General features: G+C 45.6%; 1 protein-coding gene across 1 annotated transcript in view; it reads left to right on the top strand.

The window, feature by feature from the left end:
- Positions 1–5,611: 5,611 nt before the first annotated feature.
- The window catches only part of LOC311126728 (rho guanine nucleotide exchange factor 17-like), a gene marked incomplete at its 5' end in the record, with an annotated part of 31,645 nt that continues 13,454 nt past the window's right edge, over positions 5,612–23,802 (top strand). Inside the window, 3 exons of the mRNA XM_084200719.1 lie at positions 5,612–5,689; positions 13,367–13,549; positions 23,618–23,734. Coding sequence (XP_084056845.1) covers positions 5,612–5,689; positions 13,367–13,549; positions 23,618–23,734 — 378 coding nt within the window. The remainder of the gene's footprint in view (positions 5,690–13,366; positions 13,550–23,617; positions 23,735–23,802) is intronic.

The raw sequence follows: 23,802 nt of genomic DNA, 5'->3' as shown, positions 1-23,802 counted from the left end.
TTAGGTCGGAGTATTAGGAGTTGACCCACCAGTGTGTTGTGCTTAAGGTGTACCTGGTGGTAACTGTCTGCACGTAAAAGTGTATTCCTACTTTTGTGGATTGTAAGATCCAATAAGTATTTTTTTCTCCTGACTTCTCTCTGCTGTGAATTTGAGATTGGGGTAAAATAATTTAATATATGAAATTAACTCTGAGAGGAGAGCGTCAGTAACATTCCATACCAGTAGGATGTCGTCTATGTATCTTTAACCAAAGGGCGACATTCTGGAAATATGGGTTTTTCTGAACATCATAAATTGAAGGTCTCCTCCCAGTGTTCCATCAATAAATGTGAGTACGGTAGTTAGGAGCGAATGCAGCTCCAATCGCTGTACACTGAATCTGTTGGTAGAAACTGCCCGCATATGGGAAGTAATTTGATGTGAGGGCTTTATCAAAATTTGATGTGAGGGCCATACACAAAAAAAAAAAAATGTATGCACGCATGACTGTAAGTCGCTTTGGATAAAAGCGTCTGCTAAATGGCATATTATTATTATTATTATTATTATTATTATTTATCAGTGAGAGACAGAATAAAGTTAGACGGAGGTAAGATACCCTCCGGTCTAGTGTCGACATGGTGAGCGAGCGCTCGTAGGCCTGCGTCACGCGGGATATTAGTGTAGAGAGACTGAACGTCAAGTGGAACCAAGATGCTTTCATTGTCGCATCTATAGTTATTGATTGTCTTAAAGCACATCCCTGGTATCTCCTAAAAAGGCTGGCAATGCTAGAATAATAAATTTAGAGATGAAGAAATCAACATACTGAGAAAGGGGTTCAATAGGGCTGCAGTTACCTGATACTATGGGATGGAAAGGAGGTTTATCCATACTTTTATGTATTTTGGGTTAGCCATAATAAACAGGCTGGGTGTGGCATATTCTCAGTTTCCGTGATCCAACCCTCAGAAAGAGCGTTATCAATGAAGCTATCTATATCATTTTTCTTTCTGCCTGTGGGGGAGGGACCTAGAGCTTGGTATCAGAGTTGAGCATAGACCTCACTATCCCTGCTTAATACCACAATAGACCCTCCCTTATCAGCATTTTTTATCACAATGTCTGGATTGTCTTTCAGTTCCTTCAAAGCATTTTGTTCTTCCTTACTGAGATTAGCTTCTTGTTTAGGGGTATTGCGGGCTAATTTAGCAAAATCAGCATACTGTAGGTGACTTGCATTAGCATAAGGCACAAAACTCGACTTCTTTTTGAAAGTCGTTAGTTCTCTCACATACCAGATGCATTATAGTTTCTAAAAACTGCATTGCCATTACACAATGGTTGCCTAGTAGCACAGAATAAATTATTTAAATGTAATTGGTGAACAAATTTGAAAGTGTCAACTTTTTAATGCAAAAGAGTCCATCTTATTAGAAGGGGAGAAGGAGAGTCCTTTACTCAGGACTGACACTTGGGCATCAGTGAAAGGCCCTGGTGATTATGTTGATCACCCAAAGATCATGTTGCATTTCCAACTGGACCTCCTCAGGTGGGCTGGGGGTGTACTTCCTGTTCATACTATGTCAGCTTGACATGACAAAACTGATTTCATTTCGGCCTATATCAAGCTGACATGAAAGCGTGCGTGCGTGCATGTGTCAGGATATCCTAGGGTAATGGACTGGACAGTCACCAGCTGTCCACTGGACAACATGCCAAGTGTTGCCTTGCTGAACTCACCTCAGGTCTCTGTCTAGCATCTCTTTGTCGCTCTCTTTCTCTCTCCCCCCCTCTTTTTCTTGCTCACTCTTTCTCTCTCTTTCTCTTTCGCTCTCTCTCTGTCTCTCTCTCTCTCTGTCTCTCTCTCTCTCTGTCGCTCTCTCTCTGTCTCTCTCTGTCTCTCTCTCTCTCTGTCTCTCTCTCTCGCTCTCTTTCTCTCTCTCTCTCTCTGTCTCTCTCTCTCTCTCTCTCTCTGTCTCTCTCTCTCTCTCTGTCTCTCTCTCTCTCTCTCTCTGTCTCTCTCTCCCTCTCTCCCTCTCTCTCTCTCTCTCTCTCTCTCTCTCCCTCTCTCTCTCATACACAGTAAATTACTTGCTACTATGCAGTGACAGGGCACTGTCACCTTCCTCAGGCTAGGGACACAAGAATGCTCCCCTGCTGAGCCTTGTGGGAGATCCAGATGCCCAGGTATAAATTTGGAATTGTGGGATGTTATTGTGTGGTTATTATTAGGTCACAGTGGGTAGGCAGGGGACACGGAGCGGGAAAATATTAACCTTGTGTGTTTGAGCCTCCAGCTATCTGGTATTTAGGGTATTTCGGGAGTCTGGTTTGCCTGTTGCACTGGTTAATAACAGATTTATAGAACTAAGTTCCCCGTTAGTCAACTCCAATGGGGACAGCTAGTTTTCCTGGGGTCCGACAAATAATAACACAACCTGGACCTGAACCCATAAAGAGAAAGCAGAGTTGACAGTGGCCAGTTGGCCATGAACAACTCCCTATGGGAAGAACCCTTGAGAGGAACCAGACCAGATCTGTCAGGCTGGGTGGAGGTAGAGAACACATAAAGTTGAAGTCGGATGTTTACATACACCTTAGCCAAATACATTTAAACTCAGTTTTTCACAATTCATGACATCTAATACTAGTAAAAATTCCCTGTCTTAGGTCAGTTAGGATCACCACTTTAATTTTAAGAATGTGAAATGTCAGAATAATAGTAGAGAGAATTATTTATTTCAGCTTTTATTTATTTCATCACATTCCCAGTGGTCAGAAGTTTACATACACTCAATTAATATTTGGTAGCATTGCCTTTAAATTGTTTAACTTGGGTCAAACGTTTCGGGTAGCCTTCCACAAGCTTCCCACAATAAGTTGGGTGAATTTTGGCCCATTCCTCCTGACAGAGCTGGTGTAACTGAGTCAAGTTTGTAGGCCTCCTTGCTCGCACACGCTTTTTCAGTTCTGCCCACACATTTTCTATAGGATTGAGGTCAGGGCTTTGTGATGGCCACTCCAATACCTTGACTTTGTTGTCCTTAAGCCATTTTTACACAACTTTGGAAGTATGCTTGGAGTCATTGTCCATTTGGAAGACCCATTTGCGACCAAGCTTTAACTTCCTGACTGATGTCTTGAGATGTTGCTTCAATATATCCACATAATTTTCCTTCCTCATGATGCCATCTATTTTGTGAAGTGCACCAATTCCTCCTGCAGCAAAGCACCCCCACAGCATGATGCTGCCACCCCAGTGCTTCACGGTTGGGATGGTGTTCTTCGGCTTGCAAGCATCCCTCTTTTTCCTCCAAACTTAACGATGGTCATTATGGCCAAACAGTTCTATTTTTGTTTCATCAGACCAGAGGACAGTTCTCCAAAAAGTACGATCTTTGTCCCCATGGGCAGTTGCAAACTGTAGTCTGTTTTTTGATGGCAGTTTTGAAGCAGTGGCATCTTCCTTGCTGAGCGGCCTTTCAGGTTATGTCGATATTGGTCTCGTTTTACTGTGGATATAGATACTTTTGTACCTGTTTCTTCCAGAATCTTCACAAGGTCCTTTGCTGTTGTTCTGGGATTGATTTGCACTTTTCGCACCAAAGTACCTTCATCTCTAGGAGACAGAACGCGTCTCCTTCCTGAGTGGTATGACGGCTGTGTGGTCCCATGGTGTTTATACTTGCGTACTATTGTTTGTACAGATGAACATGGTACCTTCAGGCGTTTGGAAATTGCTCCCAAGGATGAACCAGACTTGTGGAGGTCTACAACATTTTCTTCTGAGGTCTTGGCTGATTTCTTTTGATTTTCCCATGATGTCAAGCAAAGAGGCACTGAGTTTGAAGGTAGGCCTTGAAATACATCCACAGGTACACCTCCAATTGACTCAAATTATGTAAATTAGCCTATCAGAAGCTTCTAAAGCCATGACATCGTTTTCTGGAATTTTCCAAGCTGTTTAAAGGCACAGTCAACTTAGAGTATGTAAACTTCTGACCCACTGGAATTGTGATACAGTGAATTATAAGTGAAATAATCTGTCTGTAAACAATTGTTGGAAAAATTACTTATGTCATGCACAAAGTAGATGTCCTAACCTACTTGCCAAAACTAAAGTTTGTTGACAATAAATTTGTGGAGTGGTTGAAAAACAAGTTTTAATGACTCCAACCTAAGTGTATGTAAACTTCCGACTTCAACTGTAGTTGTTATGTCATGTCTGTTCTAGTGTGTTCTGGAATGAATGACTCAGTCATGTTTTGTTCTGGGGAAGTATACAATAATGTATTGTCCTCCTATACCATTAATCGTATGTAAAGAGTCAGTGGAGGCAGTCTGAACACTATGGCTCGGCTCAGCTCTGATCCTGTGTCTGTCTGTGTGTTTGTGAACCCTGTGACAGAGCAGTGGTCTGCTGGTCAGACAGTTCTTCCCTGTGGGTTCTAGGGGCAGAGATGTTCCCTGCCTGCCTAAGAGGAAGCTCCAGTGATTAGTGACTAACGTTAGCGCCAGAATGGAACACTGAAAAACTCTAGAGAGCCAGCAGAAAACCTGGTAACTGTTGCCGGGGGGGGGGGGGGGGCTAAGATGGAGGATGCTGCTGGTTGGCATGGCAACAATGAATGGAGGACGTGTGTGTGTGTGTGTGTGAGAGAGAGGCAGAGTTAGTCTCGTTAGCCACCTGGGGGCTGGTTGGGTTGGCCTGACACATCCCATCTTGCCCTTCTCTATCGCGCTCTCTCACTTTCTCTCAGATTCAGAGAAGCTTTATTAGCATGAATGACAAAGCCACTGTTGCTAAAGCGAAGTGAGATAATGACATCTTTCTTCTCTCTCTCTCTCTCTCTCTCTCTCTCTCTCTCTCTGTGTCTCTCTCTCTTTGTCGACTAGACTTAATGCATTTCATTCAGTGATTCATTAATTGATAGACTAACTTCTCTGAAGCATATTTCCACTGTCTCTGTTAGTCTTGTTCCATCAGGGCCAGATCCTGTTGCGCTGCTTGACAATCTACAGGTACACAGAGGAAGAGAGAGAAAATAGACAGAGGTTTGGGGGAAAGGAAGCTGGCGAGAACAGAGCGTTAGGAATCTGAGCATAATACTCTCTGGGGATTTGTGTGTGTGTGACAGCCCAGTGTATAGCATGTGTAGAGCGTGACTGCTGGTAGTTTGGCGTGTTAGTCGTGATAAGGCACGAGTCTCTTCTGGGCGGCAGGTAGCTTAGTGGTTAAGAGCGTTGTGCCAGTAACCGAAAGGTCGCTGGTTCTAATCCCCGAGCCGACTAGGTGAAAAATCTGTCGATGTGCCCTTGAGCAAGGCACTTAACCCTAATTGCTAATGTAAGTCGCTCTGGATAAGAATGTCTGCTAAATGACTAAAATGTAAATGTATTTTCTTCATGTCTTAGCCTTTGAGCCATAAAGCCTTTGACAAGCTTGTATCTCCTCTGTAGGATACACAGACACACACACACACACACACACACACACACTGGTATTTTTCCCAGTGTACAGATTCCAACCTAACCATGTAAACAGGAAACCCTTATTTTGATGACAGTCGAGCCAAATTGTGTTTGTGTTATGCAGTAGCACTCACAGTGTTGTCTCCCCCTGCAGGATATGAGAAGACATGTCGTGATGACCCTCCTGGACACTGAGCAGTCTTATGTGGAGTCGCTCCGGACACTCATACAGGTAATACAACACACACACAATCACTCACACTCACACACACACACACACTCACACACACACACTCACAGGAACCCCCAGTGCTAACAGATGGTTGAAGTTGCAATGTCTTAATGTTAAATGAATCCTGCTAAAGCCCCTCTCCTCACCCCTCTCACCACCTCATTCAGACATCAGTCTCCCTACCCAGACCCAACCCTCACCCCACAACTCCACAACCCCATTCCACTCCACCCCCACCCCACAACTCCACAACCCCATTCCACTCCACCCCCACCCCACAACTCCACAACCCCATTCCACTCCACCCTCACCCCACAACTCCACAACCCCATTCCACCCCCACCCTCACCCCACAACTCCACAATCCCATTCCACTCCACCCCCACCCCACAACTCCACAACCCCATTCCACTCCACCCCCACCCCACAACTCCACAACCCCATTCCACTCCACCCCCACCCCACAACTCCACAACCCCATTCCACTCCACCCCCACCCCACAACTCCACAATCCCATTCCACTCCACCCCCACCCCACAACTCCACAACCCCATTCCACTCCACCCCCACTCCACAACCCCACTCCACCCCCACCCCACAACTCCACAACCCCACTCCACTCCACCCCCACCCCACAACCCCTATTGTCTCTTAGATAGACTCCCTTCGTCCCTCTCTACCGTACCTCCCCACAACCCCTCTCACTGAGACAGGCCAACCCTATCCCCAACCTCCCCTCGACACAAACCCCAACCACGAACAGATACCCCCCACCTTAAATAACCCCAGCCCCCCTTACACACAGATAGTATTTTCCGTTCAGCCCCTCTCATAGAGGAATTTACACTCGCTCTCTTCAGCCCCTCTGCTCTTTAATGATACAGTTCTTTATGGAAGAGATGTTCAGCCCCTCTGCTCTTTGATGATACAGTTCTTTATGGAAGAGATGTTCAGCCTCTCTGCTCTTTGATGATACAGTTCTTTATGGAAGAGATGTTCAGCCTCTCTGCTCTTTGATGATACAGTTCTTTATGGAAGAGATGTTCAGCCCCTCTGCTCTTTGATGATACAGTTCTTTATGGAAGAGATGTTCAGCCTCTCTGCTCTTTGATGATACAGTTCTTTATGGATGAGATGTTCAGCCCCTCTGCTCTTTGATTATACAGTTCTTTATGGGAGAGATGTTCAGCCTCTGGTCTTTGATGATACAGTTCTTTATGGAAGAGATGTTCAGCCTCTCTGCTCTTTGATGATACAGTTCTTTATGGAAGAGATGTTCAGCCTCTCTGCTCTTTGATGATACAGTTCTTTATGGAAGAGATGTTCAGCCTCTCTGCTCTTTGATGATACAGTTCTTTATGGAAGAGATGTTCAGCCCCTCTGCTCTTTGATGATAGTTATTTATGGAAGAGATGTTCAGCCGCTCTGCTCTTTGATGATAGTTATTTATGGAAGAGATGTTCAGCCGCTCTGCTCTTTGATGATACAGTTCTTTATGGAAGAGATGTTCAGCCCCTGGTCTTTGATGATACAGTTCTTTATGGAAGAGATGTTCAGCCTCTCTGCTCTTTGATGATACAGTTCTTTATGGAAGAGATGTTCAGCCTCTCTGCTCTTTGATGATACAGTTCTTTATGGAAGAGATGTTCAGCCTCTGCTCTTTGATGATACAGTTCTTTATGGAAGAGATGTTCAGCCTCTCTGCTCTTTGATTATACAGTTATTTATGGAAGAGATGTTCAGCCTCTGCTCTTTGATGATATCGTTCTTTATGGAAGAGATGTTCAGCCTCTCTGCTCTTTGATGATATAGTTATTTATGGAAGAGATGTTCAGCCTCTCTACTCTCTGATGATACAGTTCTTTATGGAAAAGATTTTCAGCCTCTCTGCTCTTTTTTAATGATACCGTTCTTTATGGAAGAGATGTTCAGCCTCTCTGCTCTCTGTTGATACAGTTATTTATGGAAGAGATGTTCAGCCTCTCTGCTCTTTAATGATACAGTTCTTTATGGAAGAGATGTTCAGCCCCTCTGCTCTTTGATTATACAGTTCTTTATGGGAGAGATGTTCAGCCCCTCTGCTCTTTGATTATACAGTTCTTTATGGAAGAGATGTTCAGCCTCTCTGCTCTTTGATGATAGTTATTTATGGAAGAGATGTTCAGCCGCTCTGCTCTTTGATGATACAGTTCTTTATGGAAGAGATGTTCAGCCTCTGGTCTTTGATGATACAGTTCTTTATGGAAGATGTTCATCCTCTCTGCTCTTTGATGATACAGTTCTTTATGGAAGAGATGTTCAGCCTCTGCTCTTTGATGATACAGTTCTTTATGGAAGAGATGTTCAGCCTCTCTGCTCTTTAATTATACAGTTATTTATGGAAGAGATGTTCAGCCGCTCTGCTCTTTGATGATACAGTTCTTTATGGAAGATGTTCAGCCTCTCTGCTCTTTGATGATACAGTTCTTTATGGAAGAGATGTTCAGCCTCTCTGCTCTTTGATTATACAGTTATTTATGGAAGAGATGTTCAGCCTCTGCTCTTTGATGATATCGTTCTTTATGAAAGAGATGTTCAGCCTCTCTGCTCTTTGATGATATAGTTATTTATGGAAGAGATGTTCAGCCCCTCTGCTCTTTGATTATACAGTTCTTTATGGGAGAGATGTTCAGCCTCTGGTCTTTGATGATACAGTTCTTTATGGAAGAGATGTTCAGCCTCTCTGCTCTTTGATGATACAGTTCTTTATGGAAGAGATGTTCAGCCTCTCTGCTCTTTGATGATACAGTTCTTTATGGAAGAGATGTTCAGCCTCTCTGCTCTTTGATGATACAGTTCTTTATGGAAGAGATGTTCAGCCCCTCTGCTCTTTGATGATAGTTATTTATGGAAGAGATGTTCAGCCGCTCTGCTCTTTGATGATAGTTATTTATGGAAGAGATGTTCAGCCGCTCTGCTCTTTGATGATACAGTTCTTTATGGAAGAGATGTTCAGCCCCTGGTCTTTGATGATACAGTTCTTTATGGAAGAGATGTTCAGCCTCTCTGCTCTTTGATGATACAGTTCTTTATGGAAGAGATGTTCAGCCTCTCTGCTCTTTGATGATACAGTTCTTTATGGAAGAGATGTTCAGCCTCTGCTCTTTGATGATACAGTTCTTTATGGAAGAGATGTTCAGCCTCTCTGCTCTTTGATTATACAGTTATTTATGGAAGAGATGTTCAGCCTCTGCTCTTTGATGATATCGTTCTTTATGGAAGAGATGTTCAGCCTCTCTGCTCTTTGATGATATAGTTATTTATGGAAGAGATGTTCAGCCTCTCTACTCTCTGATGATACAGTTCTTTATGGAAAAGATTTTCAGCCTCTCTGCTCTTTTTTAATGATACCGTTCTTTATGGAAGAGATGTTCAGCCTCTCTGCTCTCTGTTGATACAGTTATTTATGGAGGAGATGTTCAGCCTCTCTGCTCTTTAATGATACAGTTCTTTATGGAAGAGATGTTCAGCCCCTCTGCTCTTTGATTATACAGTTCTTTATGGGAGAGATGTTCAGCCCCTCTGCTCTTTGATTATACAGTTCTTTATGGAAGAGATGTTCAGCCTCTCTGCTCTTTGATGATAGTTATTTATGGAAGAGATGTTCAGCCGCTCTGCTCTTTGATGATACAGTTCTTTATGGAAGAGATGTTCAGCCTCTGGTCTTTGATGATACAGTTCTTTATGGAAGATGTTCATCCTCTCTGCTCTTTGATGATACAGTTCTTTATGGAAGAGATGTTCAGCCTCTGCTCTTTGATGATACAGTTCTTTATGGAAGAGATGTTCAGCCTCTCTGCTCTTTAATTATACAGTTATTTATGGAAGAGATGTTCAGCCGCTCTGCTCTTTGATGATACAGTTCTTTATGGAAGATGTTCAGCCTCTCTGCTCTTTGATGATACAGTTCTTTATGGAAGAGATGTTCAGCCTCTCTGCTCTTTGATTATACAGTTATTTATGGAAGAGATGTTCAGCCTCTGCTCTTTGATGATATCGTTCTTTATGAAAGAGATGTTCAGCCTCTCTGCTCTTTGATGATATAGTTATTTATGGAAGAGATGTTCAGCCTCTCTACTCTCTGATGATACAGTTCTTTATGGAAAAGATGTTCAGCCTCTCTGCTCTTTTTTAATGATACCGTTCTTTATGGAAGAGATGTTCAGCCTCTCTGCTCTCTGATGATACAGTTATTTATGGAAGAGATGTTCAGCCTCTCTGCTCTCTGATGATACAGTTCTTTATGGAAGAGATGTTCAGCCTCTGCTCTTTAATGATACAGTTCTTTATGGAAAAGATGTTCAGCTTCTCTGCTCTTTTTTAATGATACCGTTCTTTATGGATGAGATGTTCAGCTTCTCTGCTCTTTGATGATACAGTTCTTTATGGAAGAGATGTTCAGCCCCTGGTCTTTGATGATACAGTTCTTTATGGAAGAGATGTTCAGCCTCTGCTCTTTGATGATACAGTTCTTTATGGAAGAGATGTTCAGCCTCTCTGTTCTTTTTTTTTTTATGATACCGTTCTTTATGGAAGAGATGTTCAGACAGTAGAAGCTGATAGAGAAGAAAGAAGACGTGGGTGAGAGACGAGTGGACAGTTAAGAGTTTAAAGAGGGGGAAGAGAGGCTTGGGAGAGGAGAGAGAGGGAAGAGAGGCTTGGGAGAGGGAGAGAGAGGGGAAAGAGAGGTTTGGGAGAGGGGGAAGAGAGGTTTGGGAGAGGGAGAGGAGAGAGAGAGAGGGGGAAGAGAGGCATGGGAGAGGAGAGAGTGGTAAGAAAGGCTTGGGAGAGGGAGAGGAGAGAGGGGTAAGAGAGGCTTGGGAGGGGAAAGAGAGGGGGAAGAGAGGCTTGAGAGGGGGAAGAGGGGAAGGAGAGGGGGAAGAGAGGCTTGGGAGGGGGAAGAGAGGCTTGGGAGGGGGAAGAGAGGCTTGGGAGGGGGAAGAAAGGCTTGGGAGGGGAAAGAGAGGGGGAAGAGAGGAGAGAGGGGGAAGAGAGGCTTGGGAGGGGAAAGATAGGGGGAAGAGAGGCTTGGGAGGGGGAAGAGAGGGGGAAGAGAGGCTTGGGAGGGGGAAGAGAGGGGGAAGAGAGGCTTGGGAGGGGAAAGAAAGGCTTGGGAGGGGAAAGAGAGGGGGAAGAGAGGAGAGAGGGGGAAGAGAGGCTTGGGAGGGGGAAGAGAGGGGGAAGAGAGGCTTGGGAGGGGGAAGAGAGGCTTGGGAGGGGAAAGAGAGGGGGAAGAGAGGCTTGGGAGGGGGAAGAGAGGCTTGGGAGGGGAAAGAGAGGCAGTATGTTGAACTGCAGCCACAGTAAGCCCAGGTGCCATGTAGTCAAAACAGAATGAGAAGCGTGTGTGAGACACACCATCGATCAGGCACCCTCTGAACAGACCCCAAACACACACTCACACTGTATTAATAAACAATGCACACACCACGTGCATACACACACATCCTACCAACTCAGGCTATATACGCAGATCACACTCTCTTACACACACACACACACACACACACACACACACACACACGCAAAAAGTGCTTGTTTAATGGGGTCTGTGGCTTGCCTGGATGTGTTCCCATTTCACGAGGCTGGTTTCAGGAAAAGAAGGTTTAATTTTCCCAAAATAGAAACATATTTGTCATTCTATGTAGTGTGTGTGCCTGCCTGGTAACAAAATATTAACTGGAACTGTCTATTTATAGTAACTGTTCTGTAGTTGATTGAGGTTGATTATGTGTGCGGGACTGAGGGAAGAAGAAATAAAGGGAGAGAAGAAGAGGGACGGGTGGAAAAGAGGTAGAGAGGTAGACGTTCCATATCCTCCGTTTTGAAAAATGGAAACATTTGAGACGGTAGATACTAGGGCTGGGAATGGCTAGGGATCTCACCACACGATATTATCACCATACTGAGGGATCTCACCACACGATATTATCACCATACTGAGGGATCTCACCACACGATATTATCACCATACTGAGGGATCTCACCTCACGATATTATCACCATACTGAGGGATCTCACCACACGATATTATCACCATACTGAGGGATCTCACCTCACGATATTATCACCATACTGAGGGATCTCACCTCACGATATTATCACCATACTGAGGGATCTCACCTCACGATATTATCACCATACTGAGGGATCTCACCACACGATATTATCACCATACTGAGGGATCTCACCTCACGATATTATCACCATACTGAGGGATCTCACCACACGATATTATCACCATACTGAGGGATCTCACCTCACAATATTATCATCATATTGAGGGACCTCACCACACGATATTATCACCATACTGAGGGATCTCACCACATGATATTATCACCATACTGAGGGATCTCACCACACGATATTATCACCATACTGAGGGATCTCACCACACGATATTATCACCATACTGAGGGATCTCACCACACGATATTATCACATTACTGAGGGATCTCACCACACGATATTATCACCATACTGAGGGATCTCACCTCACGATATTATCACCATACTGAGGGACCTCACCACACGATATTATCACCATACTGAGGGATCCCACCTCACAATATTATCCCCATACTTAGGTGCCGATACGATATGTATTGCAATTATTTTCATGATTCTATGTATTGCGATTCGATACTGTGATTTTATTACGATTCGATGTTCCAAACATATTGCTCACCATATGTCTGCTGCAGAGGGACAAGAGAGAGCCATGAGAAAATTAGTTTTGATCAGTCATGGAAATAATAGGGCTGAAAACAAATTGTCTCCCTATTTAAAAATAAGCTGGAGAACAAGCTATGAAGGAAAAATACTGGAATTTTGGTGCAGGTACAGCCAACTAGTGCAAAAAATAATATTGCGATATTGTAAAAATTATACGATACAATATATTGTCAAAAATAATATCCTGATATGTAACTATCGATTCCCCCCCCATCACTAGTAGATAATGTGGGCCCATGGGGACACTGAGGTATTTCCTTTCATCAAAGCCTGAACATACACACACACACACACACACACACACAACCACACATACAGAGTACTCACAACCTCATTGCTATTTTCCTTATGTACAATAAAGGCTGGTTTTGACTCAAGCTCTCTCTCTCTCTCTACCTCCCCCCTCTCTATCTCTCTCTCTCTCTCTCTCTCTCTCTCTCTAACTCCCCCCTCTCTATCTCTCTCGCTCTCTCTAACTCCCCCCTCTCTATCTCTCTCGCTCTCTCTCTAACTCCCCCCTCTCTCTCTATCTCCCCCCTCTATCTCTCTCGCTCTCTCTCTAACTCCCCCCTCTCTATCTCTAACTCCCCCCTCTCTATCTCTCTCTCTAACTCCCCTCTCTCTACCTCCCCCCTCTCTCTCTACCTCCCACTCTCTCTCTTTCTCTCCCTCATATATTTCCCCTCCTCTATATCCCCTCTTTTGTCCCCTCTCTATTTTTCTCCCTCCCCCTCTCTATCTCTCCCCCTCTCCCTCCCACCCTCCCCCTCTCTATCTCTCCCCCTCTCCCTCCCACCCTCCCTCTCTCCCTCCCTATCTCTCCCCCTCTCCCTCCCACCCTCTCTCCCTCTCTATCTCTCCCCCTCTCCCTCCCACCCTCCCTCTCTCACTATCTGTAGGGCTATATGCGGCCTTTGAAGCATTCAGACAGTGGATCCCTAGTTGATCCCTCATTGGTGGATGAGATGTTCTATCAGATCCCAGAGATCCTGGAGCACCATGAGCACTTCCTGGAACAGGTCACCAGCTGCATCAGCCAATGGCACGACAAACAGACCGTGGGTCAGCTGCTTATCCAATCGGTAAGTACCTCCCTCCATCCAATCATTGTGAACCATGGATAATGGAAAAACCACGGGTGAAAGAAAGTCGGTATGGTCCAGTACCGGAAAACAAAAGAGTTAAAACAAAATGTCAAGAAAACTATAAGCTAGTACACGATTATTTACCACGACCGCATGTCTGCTGCATGAAAAATTAGCGAATTGATTTGAAACCCTGTGGTATACGCTCCAAATTGCATTGTGGTTCGACGAGAACACTTACATTTTACATACACTAAGTTGATGGTGCCTTTAAACAGCTTGGAAAATTCCAGAAAAATATGTCATGGGGAGGTAGAAGCTTCTGATAGGCAAATTGACATAATTTGAGTCAATTGGAGGTGTACCTGTGGATATATTTCAAGGCCTAACTTCAAACTCTGTGCCTCTTTGCTTGACATCATGGGAAAATCAAAATAAATCAGCCAAGACTTCCGAAAAACAATTGTAGACCTCCACAAGTCTGGTTCATCCTTGGGAGCAATTTCCAAACACCTGAAGGTACCACGTTCATCTGTACAAACAACAGTACGCAAGTATAAACACCATGGGACCACGCAGCCGTCATACCGCTCAGGAAGGAGACGCGTTCTGTCTCCTAGAGATGAACGTTCTTTGGTACGAAAAGTGCAAATCAATCCCAAAACAACAGCAAAGGACCTTGTGAAGATGCTGGAGGAAACGGGTACAAAAGTATCTATATCCACAGTAAAACTAGTCCTATATCGACATAACCTGAAAGGCTGCTCAGCAAGGAAGAAACCACTGCTCCAAAACCGCCATAAAAAAGACAGACTACGGTTTGCAATTGCTCATGGGGACAAAGATCTTACTTTTTGGAGAAATGTCCTCTGGTCTGATGAAGCAAAAATAGAACTGTTTGGCTATAATGACCATCGTTATATTTGGAGGAAAAATGTGGGAATGTGATGAAAGAAATAAAAGCTGAAATAAATCATTCTCTCTACTATTATTCTGACATTTCACATTCTTAAAATTAAAGTGGTGATCCTAACTGACCTAAGACAGGGAATTTGTACTAGTATTAGATGTCATGAATTGTGAAAAACTGAGTTTAAATGTATTTGGCTAAATTGTATGTAAACTTCCGACTTCAATTGTAAATGTTCTACCTTTTGGTCATGTAGTGTACCTCTGAGAGAGAGAGAGACACGGCACACACACACAGACACACACACACACTTCACCCCTAAATAGTAAGGTACAGTGACTTCCCCCTGACCCTCCTACCTCCTGTAAGTCCATGGTCCATGTTAACCCCCTGTCTCCTCTCCTGGTCAATGTTAACCACCTGTCTCCTCTCCTAGTCCATGTTCACCCCCTGTCTCCTCTCCTAGTCCATGTTAACCCCTGTCTCCTCTCCTAGTCCATGTTAACCCCCTGTCTCCTCTCCTAGTCCATGTTAACCCCCTGTCTCCTCTCCTGGTCCATGTTAACCCCCTGTCTCCTCTCCTGGTCCATGTTAAACCCCGTCTCCTCTCCTAGTCCATGTTAACCCCCTGTCTCCTGTCCTGGTCCATGTTAACCCCCTGTCTCCTCTCCTGGTCCATGTTAACCCCCTGTCTCCTCTCCTGGTCCATGTTAACCCCCTGTCTCCTCTCCTGGTCCATGTTAACCCCCTGTCTCCTCTCCTGGTCCATGTTAACCCCCTGTCTCCTCTCCTGGTCCATGTTAACCCCCTGTCTCCTCTCCTGGTCCATGTTAACCCCCTGTCTCCTCTCCTGGTCCATGTTAACCCCCTGTCTCCTCTCCTGGTCCATGTTAACCCCCTGTCTCCTCTCCTAGTCCATGTTCACCCCCTGTCTCCTTTCCTAGTCCATGTTAACCACCTGTCTCCTCTCCTAGACCATGTTAACCCCTTGTCTCCTCTCCTAGTCCATATTAACCCCCTGTCTCCTCTCCTAGTCCATGTTAACCCCCTGTCTCCTCTCCTAGTCCATGTTAACCCCCTGTCTCCTCTCCTAGTCCATGTTAACCCCCTGTCTCCTCTCCTAGTCCATGTTAACCACCTGTCTCCTCTCCTGGTCCATGTTAACCCCCTGTCTCCTCTCCTGGTCTATGTTAACTCCCTGTCTCCTCTCCTAGTCCATGTTAACCCCCTGTCTCCTCTCCTAGTCCATGTTAACCCCCTGTCTCCTCTCCTAGTCCATGTTAACCCCCTGTCTCCTCTCCTAGTCCATGTTAACCCCCTGTCTCCTCTCCTGGTCCATGTTAACCCCCTGTCTCCTCTCCTAGTCCATGTTAACCCCCTGTCTCCTCTCCTAGTCCATGTTAACCCCCTGTCTCCTCTCCTAGTCCATGTTAACCCCCTGTCTCCTCTCCTAGTCCATGTTAACCCCTTGTCTCCTCTCCTAGTCCATGTTAACCCCCTGTCTCCTCTCCTAGTCCATGTTAACCCCCTGTCTCCTCTCCTAGTCCATGTTAACCCCCTGTCTCCTCTCCTAGTCCATGTTAACCCCCTGTCTCCTCTCCTAGTCCATGTTAACCCCCTGTCTCCTCTCCTGGTCCATGTTAACTCCCTGTCTCCTCTCTTAGTCCATGTTAACTCCTTGTCTCCTCTCATGGTCCATGTTAACCCCGTCTCCTCTCCTGGTCCATGTTAACACCGTCTCCTCTCCTGGTCCATGTTACCCATCTGCTGGTAGCCCTCTGGTTCACCACAACACACACACCTCCCAGGCCAAAAGAACATAGGCCTTAGTCTCTCCCTCTGGGGGCAGAGAGACTTATTCTAACCGGTATAGCATCGCTAGCCTATGCAATCAGATTGTGTAGCATTGTTAGCCCATGCAAGTAAAATGCAGTCAGACTGTGTAGCATTGTTAGCCCATGCTAGTGGAATGCATTTAGAATATGTGGCATTGTTACCCCATTCTAGTGGAATGTAGCGAGTACTAATCCCTTGACCTGTCTGAACTGCCTTTGAGCTAGACATTTCTGCTACAGTGAGGTCAACTTTCGGAGTGTGTGTATTGTGTGTGTGTGTGTGTGTGTCTGACATGTCAGTTTACACACAGATGTCATGTCCCTCAACCTCCCCTCACCGCTTTCCCCTCACCCCGTCTCCCTCACCCCCGTCTCTCTCACCCCTCTATCTCACCCCCTCACCCCTCTCTCTCACCCCCCTCACCCCTCTCTCTCACCCCCTTCACCCCTCTATCTCACCCCCTCACCCCTCTCTCTCACCCCCCTCACCCCTCTATCTCACCCCTCTCTCCCACCCCCCTCACCCCTCTCTCTCACCGCTCTCTCACCCACTTCACCCCTCTCTCTCTTACCCCCCTCACCCCTCTCTCCCACCCCCCTCACCCCTCTCTCTCACCGCTCTCTCACCCCCTTCACCCCTCTCTCTCTTACCCCCCTCACCCCTCTCTCCCACCCCCCTCACCCCTCTCTCTCACCGCTCTCCCACCCCCTTCACCCCTCTCTCTCCCACCCCCCTCACCCCTCTCTCTCTTACCCCCCTCACCCCTCTCTCTCTTACCCCCCTCACCCCTCACCCCTTCTCCCCCTCTACAGTTCAGCCCCTTGTGATGATACCCTGTCAAAACACATCTGTCTCAGTAGCCCTGAACTGGCCTGACCCCGTGTACTAGCACACACAGAACCTCTGTGCCGTCTATGCAGTCCTGCTCCCTCCTTTGACAGACAGCCGACAGTAACATCATGTATAGTTGGTAGAGCATTGCGCTTGTAACACCAGGATAGTGGGTTCGATTCCCGGGACCACCCATACGTAAAATGTATGCACGCATGACTGTAAGTCGATTAGGATAAAAGCATCTGCTAAATGGCAAATATTATTATTACATATTAGATTAGAGAGAGGCTAAAATACAGATATTATACTGTAAAGACTCTATATTATAGAGCCAGGGAGGTTGTGTAAGAGACTTGGCCTGCCAGTTAGGGTCAACCTTGCATTTCTAGACCTCCATTCTGTTTACTTTCTGTCCATTCCACCTGTCCAGACTCCAGAGTGTGTATATTTGGGTTATGAATATAGTGTGTTTATGTGGGTGTATTGGGAGCTGTGGATGTCATGTTTGAATGTCTGAGCAGTTCATTCCAGATTGATGAAGGAGAGAGAGAGACTTATGCTCTTTGAGATATCTCCACTTAAAGATCCAATGCAGCCGTTTTTATCTCAAAATCAAATCATTTCTGGGTAACAATTAAGTACCTTACTGTGATTGTTTTAAATTAAAATGGTGAAAAATAAACAGAAATTGCTTCTTAGCAATACTTTTGCTAGAACTGTCTGGGAGTGTTCTGAGTGGGAGGGGACAACTGAAAACTAGCTCTGTTTCTTATTGGTCTATTCTTATTCCAACCTCGTAGTGTGGAAATGTATTTAAAACATTTTTGACTGCACTGTCCCTTTAAAAGGAGAAGAAATGATGCCTCACACATTAGAGGGGAAAGAGTGACAGAAGAGGATGGGGAGAGGGGCTGCTTGTGTAACTGGAGGGAAGGAGAGAGGGGTTACAGGTGACAGCGTAGGTGGATAGCACAGGACGCTGCTGAGGGGAGGACATCTCATAATAATGGCTGGAATGGAGTCAATGGAATGGTATCAAACACATGGAAACCATGGAAACCATGTGTTTGATGTGTTCAATACCATTCCATGTATTCCGTTCCATCCATTACTATGAGCCCGTCCTACCCAATTAAGCTGCCACCGGCCGCCTGTGGTGTATATCACCTGATTTATTACTTTGTGAACGTCAGAGCATCCTTTCTCCATCCTGCTATCACTCCTTACAGATGTAGAGAGGGACGGAGGAGAGAGGGACGGAGGAGAGGGACGGAGGAGAGGGGGACTGAGGAGAGGGGGACGGAGGAGAGAGGGACGGAGGAGAGAGGGACGGAGGAGAGGGGGACTGAGGAGAGGGGGACTGAGGAGAGGGGGACTGAGGAGAGGGGGACTGAGGAGAGAGGGACGGAGGAGAGGGGGACTGAGGAGAGGGGGACGGAGGAGAGGGGGACGGAGGAGAGGGGGACGGAGGAGAGGGGGACGGAGGAGAGGGGGACTGAGGAGAGAGGGACTGAGGAGAGAGGGCAGCTCTTTTCATGAGGGGTTGTAATGCCTATTTCTGTTATAACTGATTCCAGCGGCTGACCCAAAACATCACCGGCGGAGGAGAGGCACTCGGAGCGGCTGCTGGTTCGACTTAGGAGGCGCGCACATCACCCACCGCTTCCAAGTATTCTACTCGCTAATGTTCAGTCTTTGGTTAATAAGCTCGACGAACAACAGGCAAGGATTTCCTTCCAGAGAGACATCAAGGCCTGTAACATCCTCTGTTTCACGGAAACATGGCTCTCTTGGGATATTCTGTCGGAATCGGTCCAGCCAGATGGGTTCTCAGTTCATCGCGCAGACAGGAATAAATATCTCTCCGGGAAGCAGAAGGGCGGAGGTGTGTGTTTCATGATTAACGACACATGGTGTAATTGTAGTAACATAGAGGAACTCGAGTCCTCCTGTTCACCCAACCTAGAATATCTCACAATCAAATGCTGACCGTATTATCTCCCAAGATAATTTTCTTCGGTTAATGTCACGGCCGTGTATATCCCCCCTCAAGCCGATACCACGACGGCCCTCAAAGAACTTCACTAGACCTCATGCAAACTGGAAACCACATATCCTGAGGCTGCATTTATTGTAGCCGGGGATTTTAACAAAGCAAATTTGAGGACTAGGCTGCCGAAGTTCTATCAACATTATTGACTGTTGTACTCGCGCTGCTAAAATCCTCGACCATTGCTAATCGAACATCCGAGATGGTTATAAGGCCCTCCCCCGCCCTCCTTTCGGCAAATCTGACCACGACTCCATTTTGCTTCTCCCTTCCTATAGGCAGAAACTCAAACAGGAAGTACCTGTGCTAAGGACTATTCAACGCTGGTCTGACCAATCGGAATCCACGCTTCAAGATTGTTTTGATCACGCGGACTGGGATATGTTCCGGGTAGCTTCTGAAAATAATTGAGACGTATACACTGAAACGGTGACTGAGTTTATCAGGAAGTGTATAGGTGATGTTGTGACAACTGTGACTATTAAAACCTACCCTAACCAGAAACCGTGGATAGATGGCAGCATTCGCGCAGATCTGAAAGCGCGAACCACCGCATTCAACCATGGCAAGGTGACTGGGAATATGGCAGAATACAAACAGTGTAACTACTCACTCCGCAAGTCAATTAAACTGGCAAAACATCAGTATAGAGACAAAGTGGAGTCGCAATTCAACGGCTCAGACACAAGACGTATGTGGCAGGGTCTACAGACAATCACGGACTACAAAAGGAAAACCAGCCACGTCGCCGACACCGACGTCTCGCTTCCAGACAAGCTAAACACCTTTTTCGCCCTCTTTGAGGATAACACAGTGCCACTGACGAGGCCCACTACCAAGGACTGTGGCCTCTCCTTCTCCATGGCGACATGATTAAGACATTTAAGCATGATAACCCCCGCAAGGCTTCCGGCCCAGACGGCATCCCTAACCGCGTCCTCAGAGCATGTGCAGACCAGCTGGCTGGTGTGTTTACAGACATATTAAATCTTTCCATATCCCAGTCTGCTGTTCCCACATGCTTCAAGATGTCCACCATTGTTCCTGTACCCAAAAAAGCAAAGGTAACTTAACTAAATGACTATCGCCCTGTAGCACTCAACTCTGTCATCATGAAGTGCTTTGAGAGACTAGTCAAGGATCATATCACCTCTACCTTACCTGTCACCCTAGACCCACTCCAATTTGCATACCGCCCCAAAAGATCCACAGACGATGCAATCGCCATCACACTGCACACTGCCCTATCCCATCTGGACAAGAGGAATACCTATGTAAGAATGCTGTTCATTGACTATAGCTCAGCATTCAACACCATAGTACCTTCCAAGCTCATCATTAAGCTCGAGGTCCTGGATCTGAACCCCGCCCTGTGCAACTGGGTCCTGGACTTCCTGACGGGCCGCCCCCAGGTGGTGAAGGTAGGAAACAACATCTCCACTTTGCTGATCCTCAACACTGGGGCCCCACAAGGGTGCGTGCTCAGCCCCCTCATGTACTCCCTGTTCAACCATGACTGTGTGGCTAAGCACGCCTCCAGAATTTGGAAAGCTTCAAGTTCCTTGGTGTACACATCACCGACAAACTGAAATGGTCCACCCACGCAGACAGTGTGGTGAAGAAGGCGCAACAGAGCCTCTTCAACCTCAGGAGGCTGAAGAAATTTGGCTTAGCACCTAAAACCCTCACAAACTTTTACAGATGCACAATTGAGAGCATCCTGTTGGGCTGTATCACCGCCTGGTACGGCAACTGCACCGCCCACAACCGCAGGGCTCTCCAGAGGGTGGTGCGGTCTGCCGAACGCATTACCGGGGGCAAACTACCCGCCCTCCAAGACACATACAGCACCCGATGTCACAGGAAGGCCAAGAAGATCATCAAGGACATCAACCACCCGAGCCACTGCCTGTTCACCCCGCTATCATCCAGAAGGCGAGGTCAATACAGGTGCATCAAAGCTGGGACCGAGAGAATGAAAAACAGCTTCTATCTCAAGGCCATCAGACTGTTAAATAGCCATCACTAGCACATTAGAGGCTGCTGCTGCCTATTGAAATCACTGGCCACTTTAAGAAATGGAACACTAGTCACTTTAATAATGTTTACATATCTTGCACTACTCATCTCATATGTACAGTGGGGAAAAAAAGTATTTAGTCAGCCACCAATTGTGCAAGTTCTCCCACATAAAAAGATGAGAGAGGCCTGTAATTTTCATCATAGGTACACATTAACTATGACAGACAAAACCAGAAAAAAAATCCAGAAAATCACATTGTAGGATTTTTTATGAATTTATTTGCAAATTATGGTGGAAAATAAGTATTTGGTCACCTACAAACAAGCAAGATTTCTGGCTCTCACAGACCTGTAACTTCTTCTTTAAGAGGCTCCTCTGTCCTCCACTCGTTACCTGTATTAATGGCACCTGTTTGAACTTATTATCAGTATAAAAGACACCTGTCCACAACCTCAAACAGTCACACTCCAAACTCCACTATGGCCAAGACCAAAGAGCTGTCAAAGGACACCAGAAACAAAATTGTAGACCTGCACCAGGCTGGGAAGACTGAATCTGCAATAGGTAAGCAGCTTGGTTTGAAGAAATCAACTGTGGGAGCAATTATTAGGAAATGGAAGACATACAAGACCACTGATAATCTCCCTCGATCTGGGGCTCCACGCAAGATCTCACCCCGTGGGGTCAAAATGATCACAAGAACGGTGAGCAAAAATCCCAGAACCACACGGGGGGACCTAGTGAATGACCTGCAGAGAGCTGGGACCAAAGTAACAAAGCCTACCATCAGTAACACACTACACCGCCAGGGACTCAAATCCTGCAGTGCCAGACGTGTCCCCCTGCTTAAGCCAGTACATGTCCAGGCCCGTCTGAAGTTTGCTAGAGTGCATTTGGATGATCCAGAAGAGGATTGGGAGAATGTCATATGGTCAGATGAAACCAAAATATAACTTTTTGGTAAAAACTCAACTCGTCGTGTTTGGAGGACAAAGAATGCTGAGTTGCATCCAAAGAACACCATACCTACTGTGAAGCATGGGGGTGGAAACATCATGCTTTGGGGCTGTTTTTCTACAAAGGGACCAGGACGACTGATCCGTGTAAAGGAAAGAATGAATGGGGCCATGTATCGTGAGATTTTGAGTGAAAACCTCCTTCCATCAGCAAGGGCATTGAAGATGAAACGTGGCTGGGTCTTTCAGCATGACAATGATCCCAAACACACCGCCCGGGCAACGAAGGAGTGGCTTCGTAAGAAGCATTTCAAGGTCCTGGAGTGGCCTAGCCAGTCTCCAGATCTCAACCCCATAGAAAATCTTTGAAGGGAGTTGAAAGTCCGTGTTGCCCAGCGACAGCCCCAAAACATCACTGCTCTAGAGGAGATCGGCATGGAGGAATGGGCCAAAATACCAGCAACAGTGTGTGAAAACCTTGTGAAGACTTACAGAAAACGTTTGACCTGTGTCATTGCCAACAAAGGGTATATAACAAAGTATTGAGAAACTTTTGTTATTGATCAAATACTTATTTTCCACCATAATTTGCAAATAAATTCATTAAAAATCCTACAATGTGATTTTCTGGATTTTTTTCCCTCATTTTGTCTGTCATAGTTGATGTGTACCTATGATGAAAATTACAGGCCTCTCTCATCTTTTTAAGTGGGAGAACTTGCACAATTGGTGGCTGACTAAATACTTTTTTTCCCCACTGTATATACTGCATTCTGTTCAATAATATTCTACTGTATCTTAGTCCATGCCGCTCTGTCATTGCTTGTCCATATATGCATATATTCTTAAATCCCATTGCTTACTAGTTTTGTGTGTATTGGGTATATGTTGTGGAATTGTTAGATATTACTTGTTAGATATTACTGCACTGTCAGAGCTGGAAGCACAAGCATTTCGCTACACCCGCTATAACATCTGCTAAACACGTTTATGTGACAAATAAAATTTGATTTGATTTGAACTATGGACAGGATTCTTCAATGAAATGTTTGTTGTCTTTCAACAAGAGACGACTAGTTTTCTTGCACATTTTTCACTTGAGAAATACTGCACCAAACATCTTAATTAGATGTAAAATTGCGCGACTAAGACCTCTGCAAAAACATTAATTTATTACAGATTTCATGATTTATCTTACATAAATTCAGACTATTTTGTCTATGTTGTTGCTACGGCGTCTCTAAAGGGACAAACAGTAATATTGCAATTTTTTCTTGTTTTTCAAGCTAAAGTATGCGAGGCACAGACGTTCACTTCACCTAGCCGAGTTCTGCTAGGAGTAAACAGAACCTAGTATGGGGGGAGGGGGGGGGACCTTAACAGTATGTTTATATTCATGTTTTCCTGTTAACATTCTCTCTCTCCTCCCCTCTCTATATTTCTCTCTTGTACACAGTTCTCCAAAGAGATTCTTGCTAATATTTATTCAGCATACATCGATAACTTTCTGAACGCCAAAGACGCAGTGAGGATCGCAAAGGAGGCGAAGCCAGCATTCCTCAAGTTCCTGGAGGTGAGTGTGTATGTCCACTGTCTACTGTCTATATGAGTGTGTTTCTGTAGGTGAGTGTGATGCACGGA

Source organism: Coregonus lavaretus (assembly GCF_964263955.1).
Source record: "Coregonus lavaretus genome assembly, contig: HAP1_SCAFFOLD_1738, whole genome shotgun sequence".
NCBI classification, from domain to species: domain Eukaryota; kingdom Metazoa; phylum Chordata; class Actinopteri; order Salmoniformes; family Salmonidae; genus Coregonus; species Coregonus lavaretus.
The sequence above is the reverse complement of the archived record's forward strand: the minus strand, read 5'-3'. Positions and strand labels throughout refer to the sequence as shown.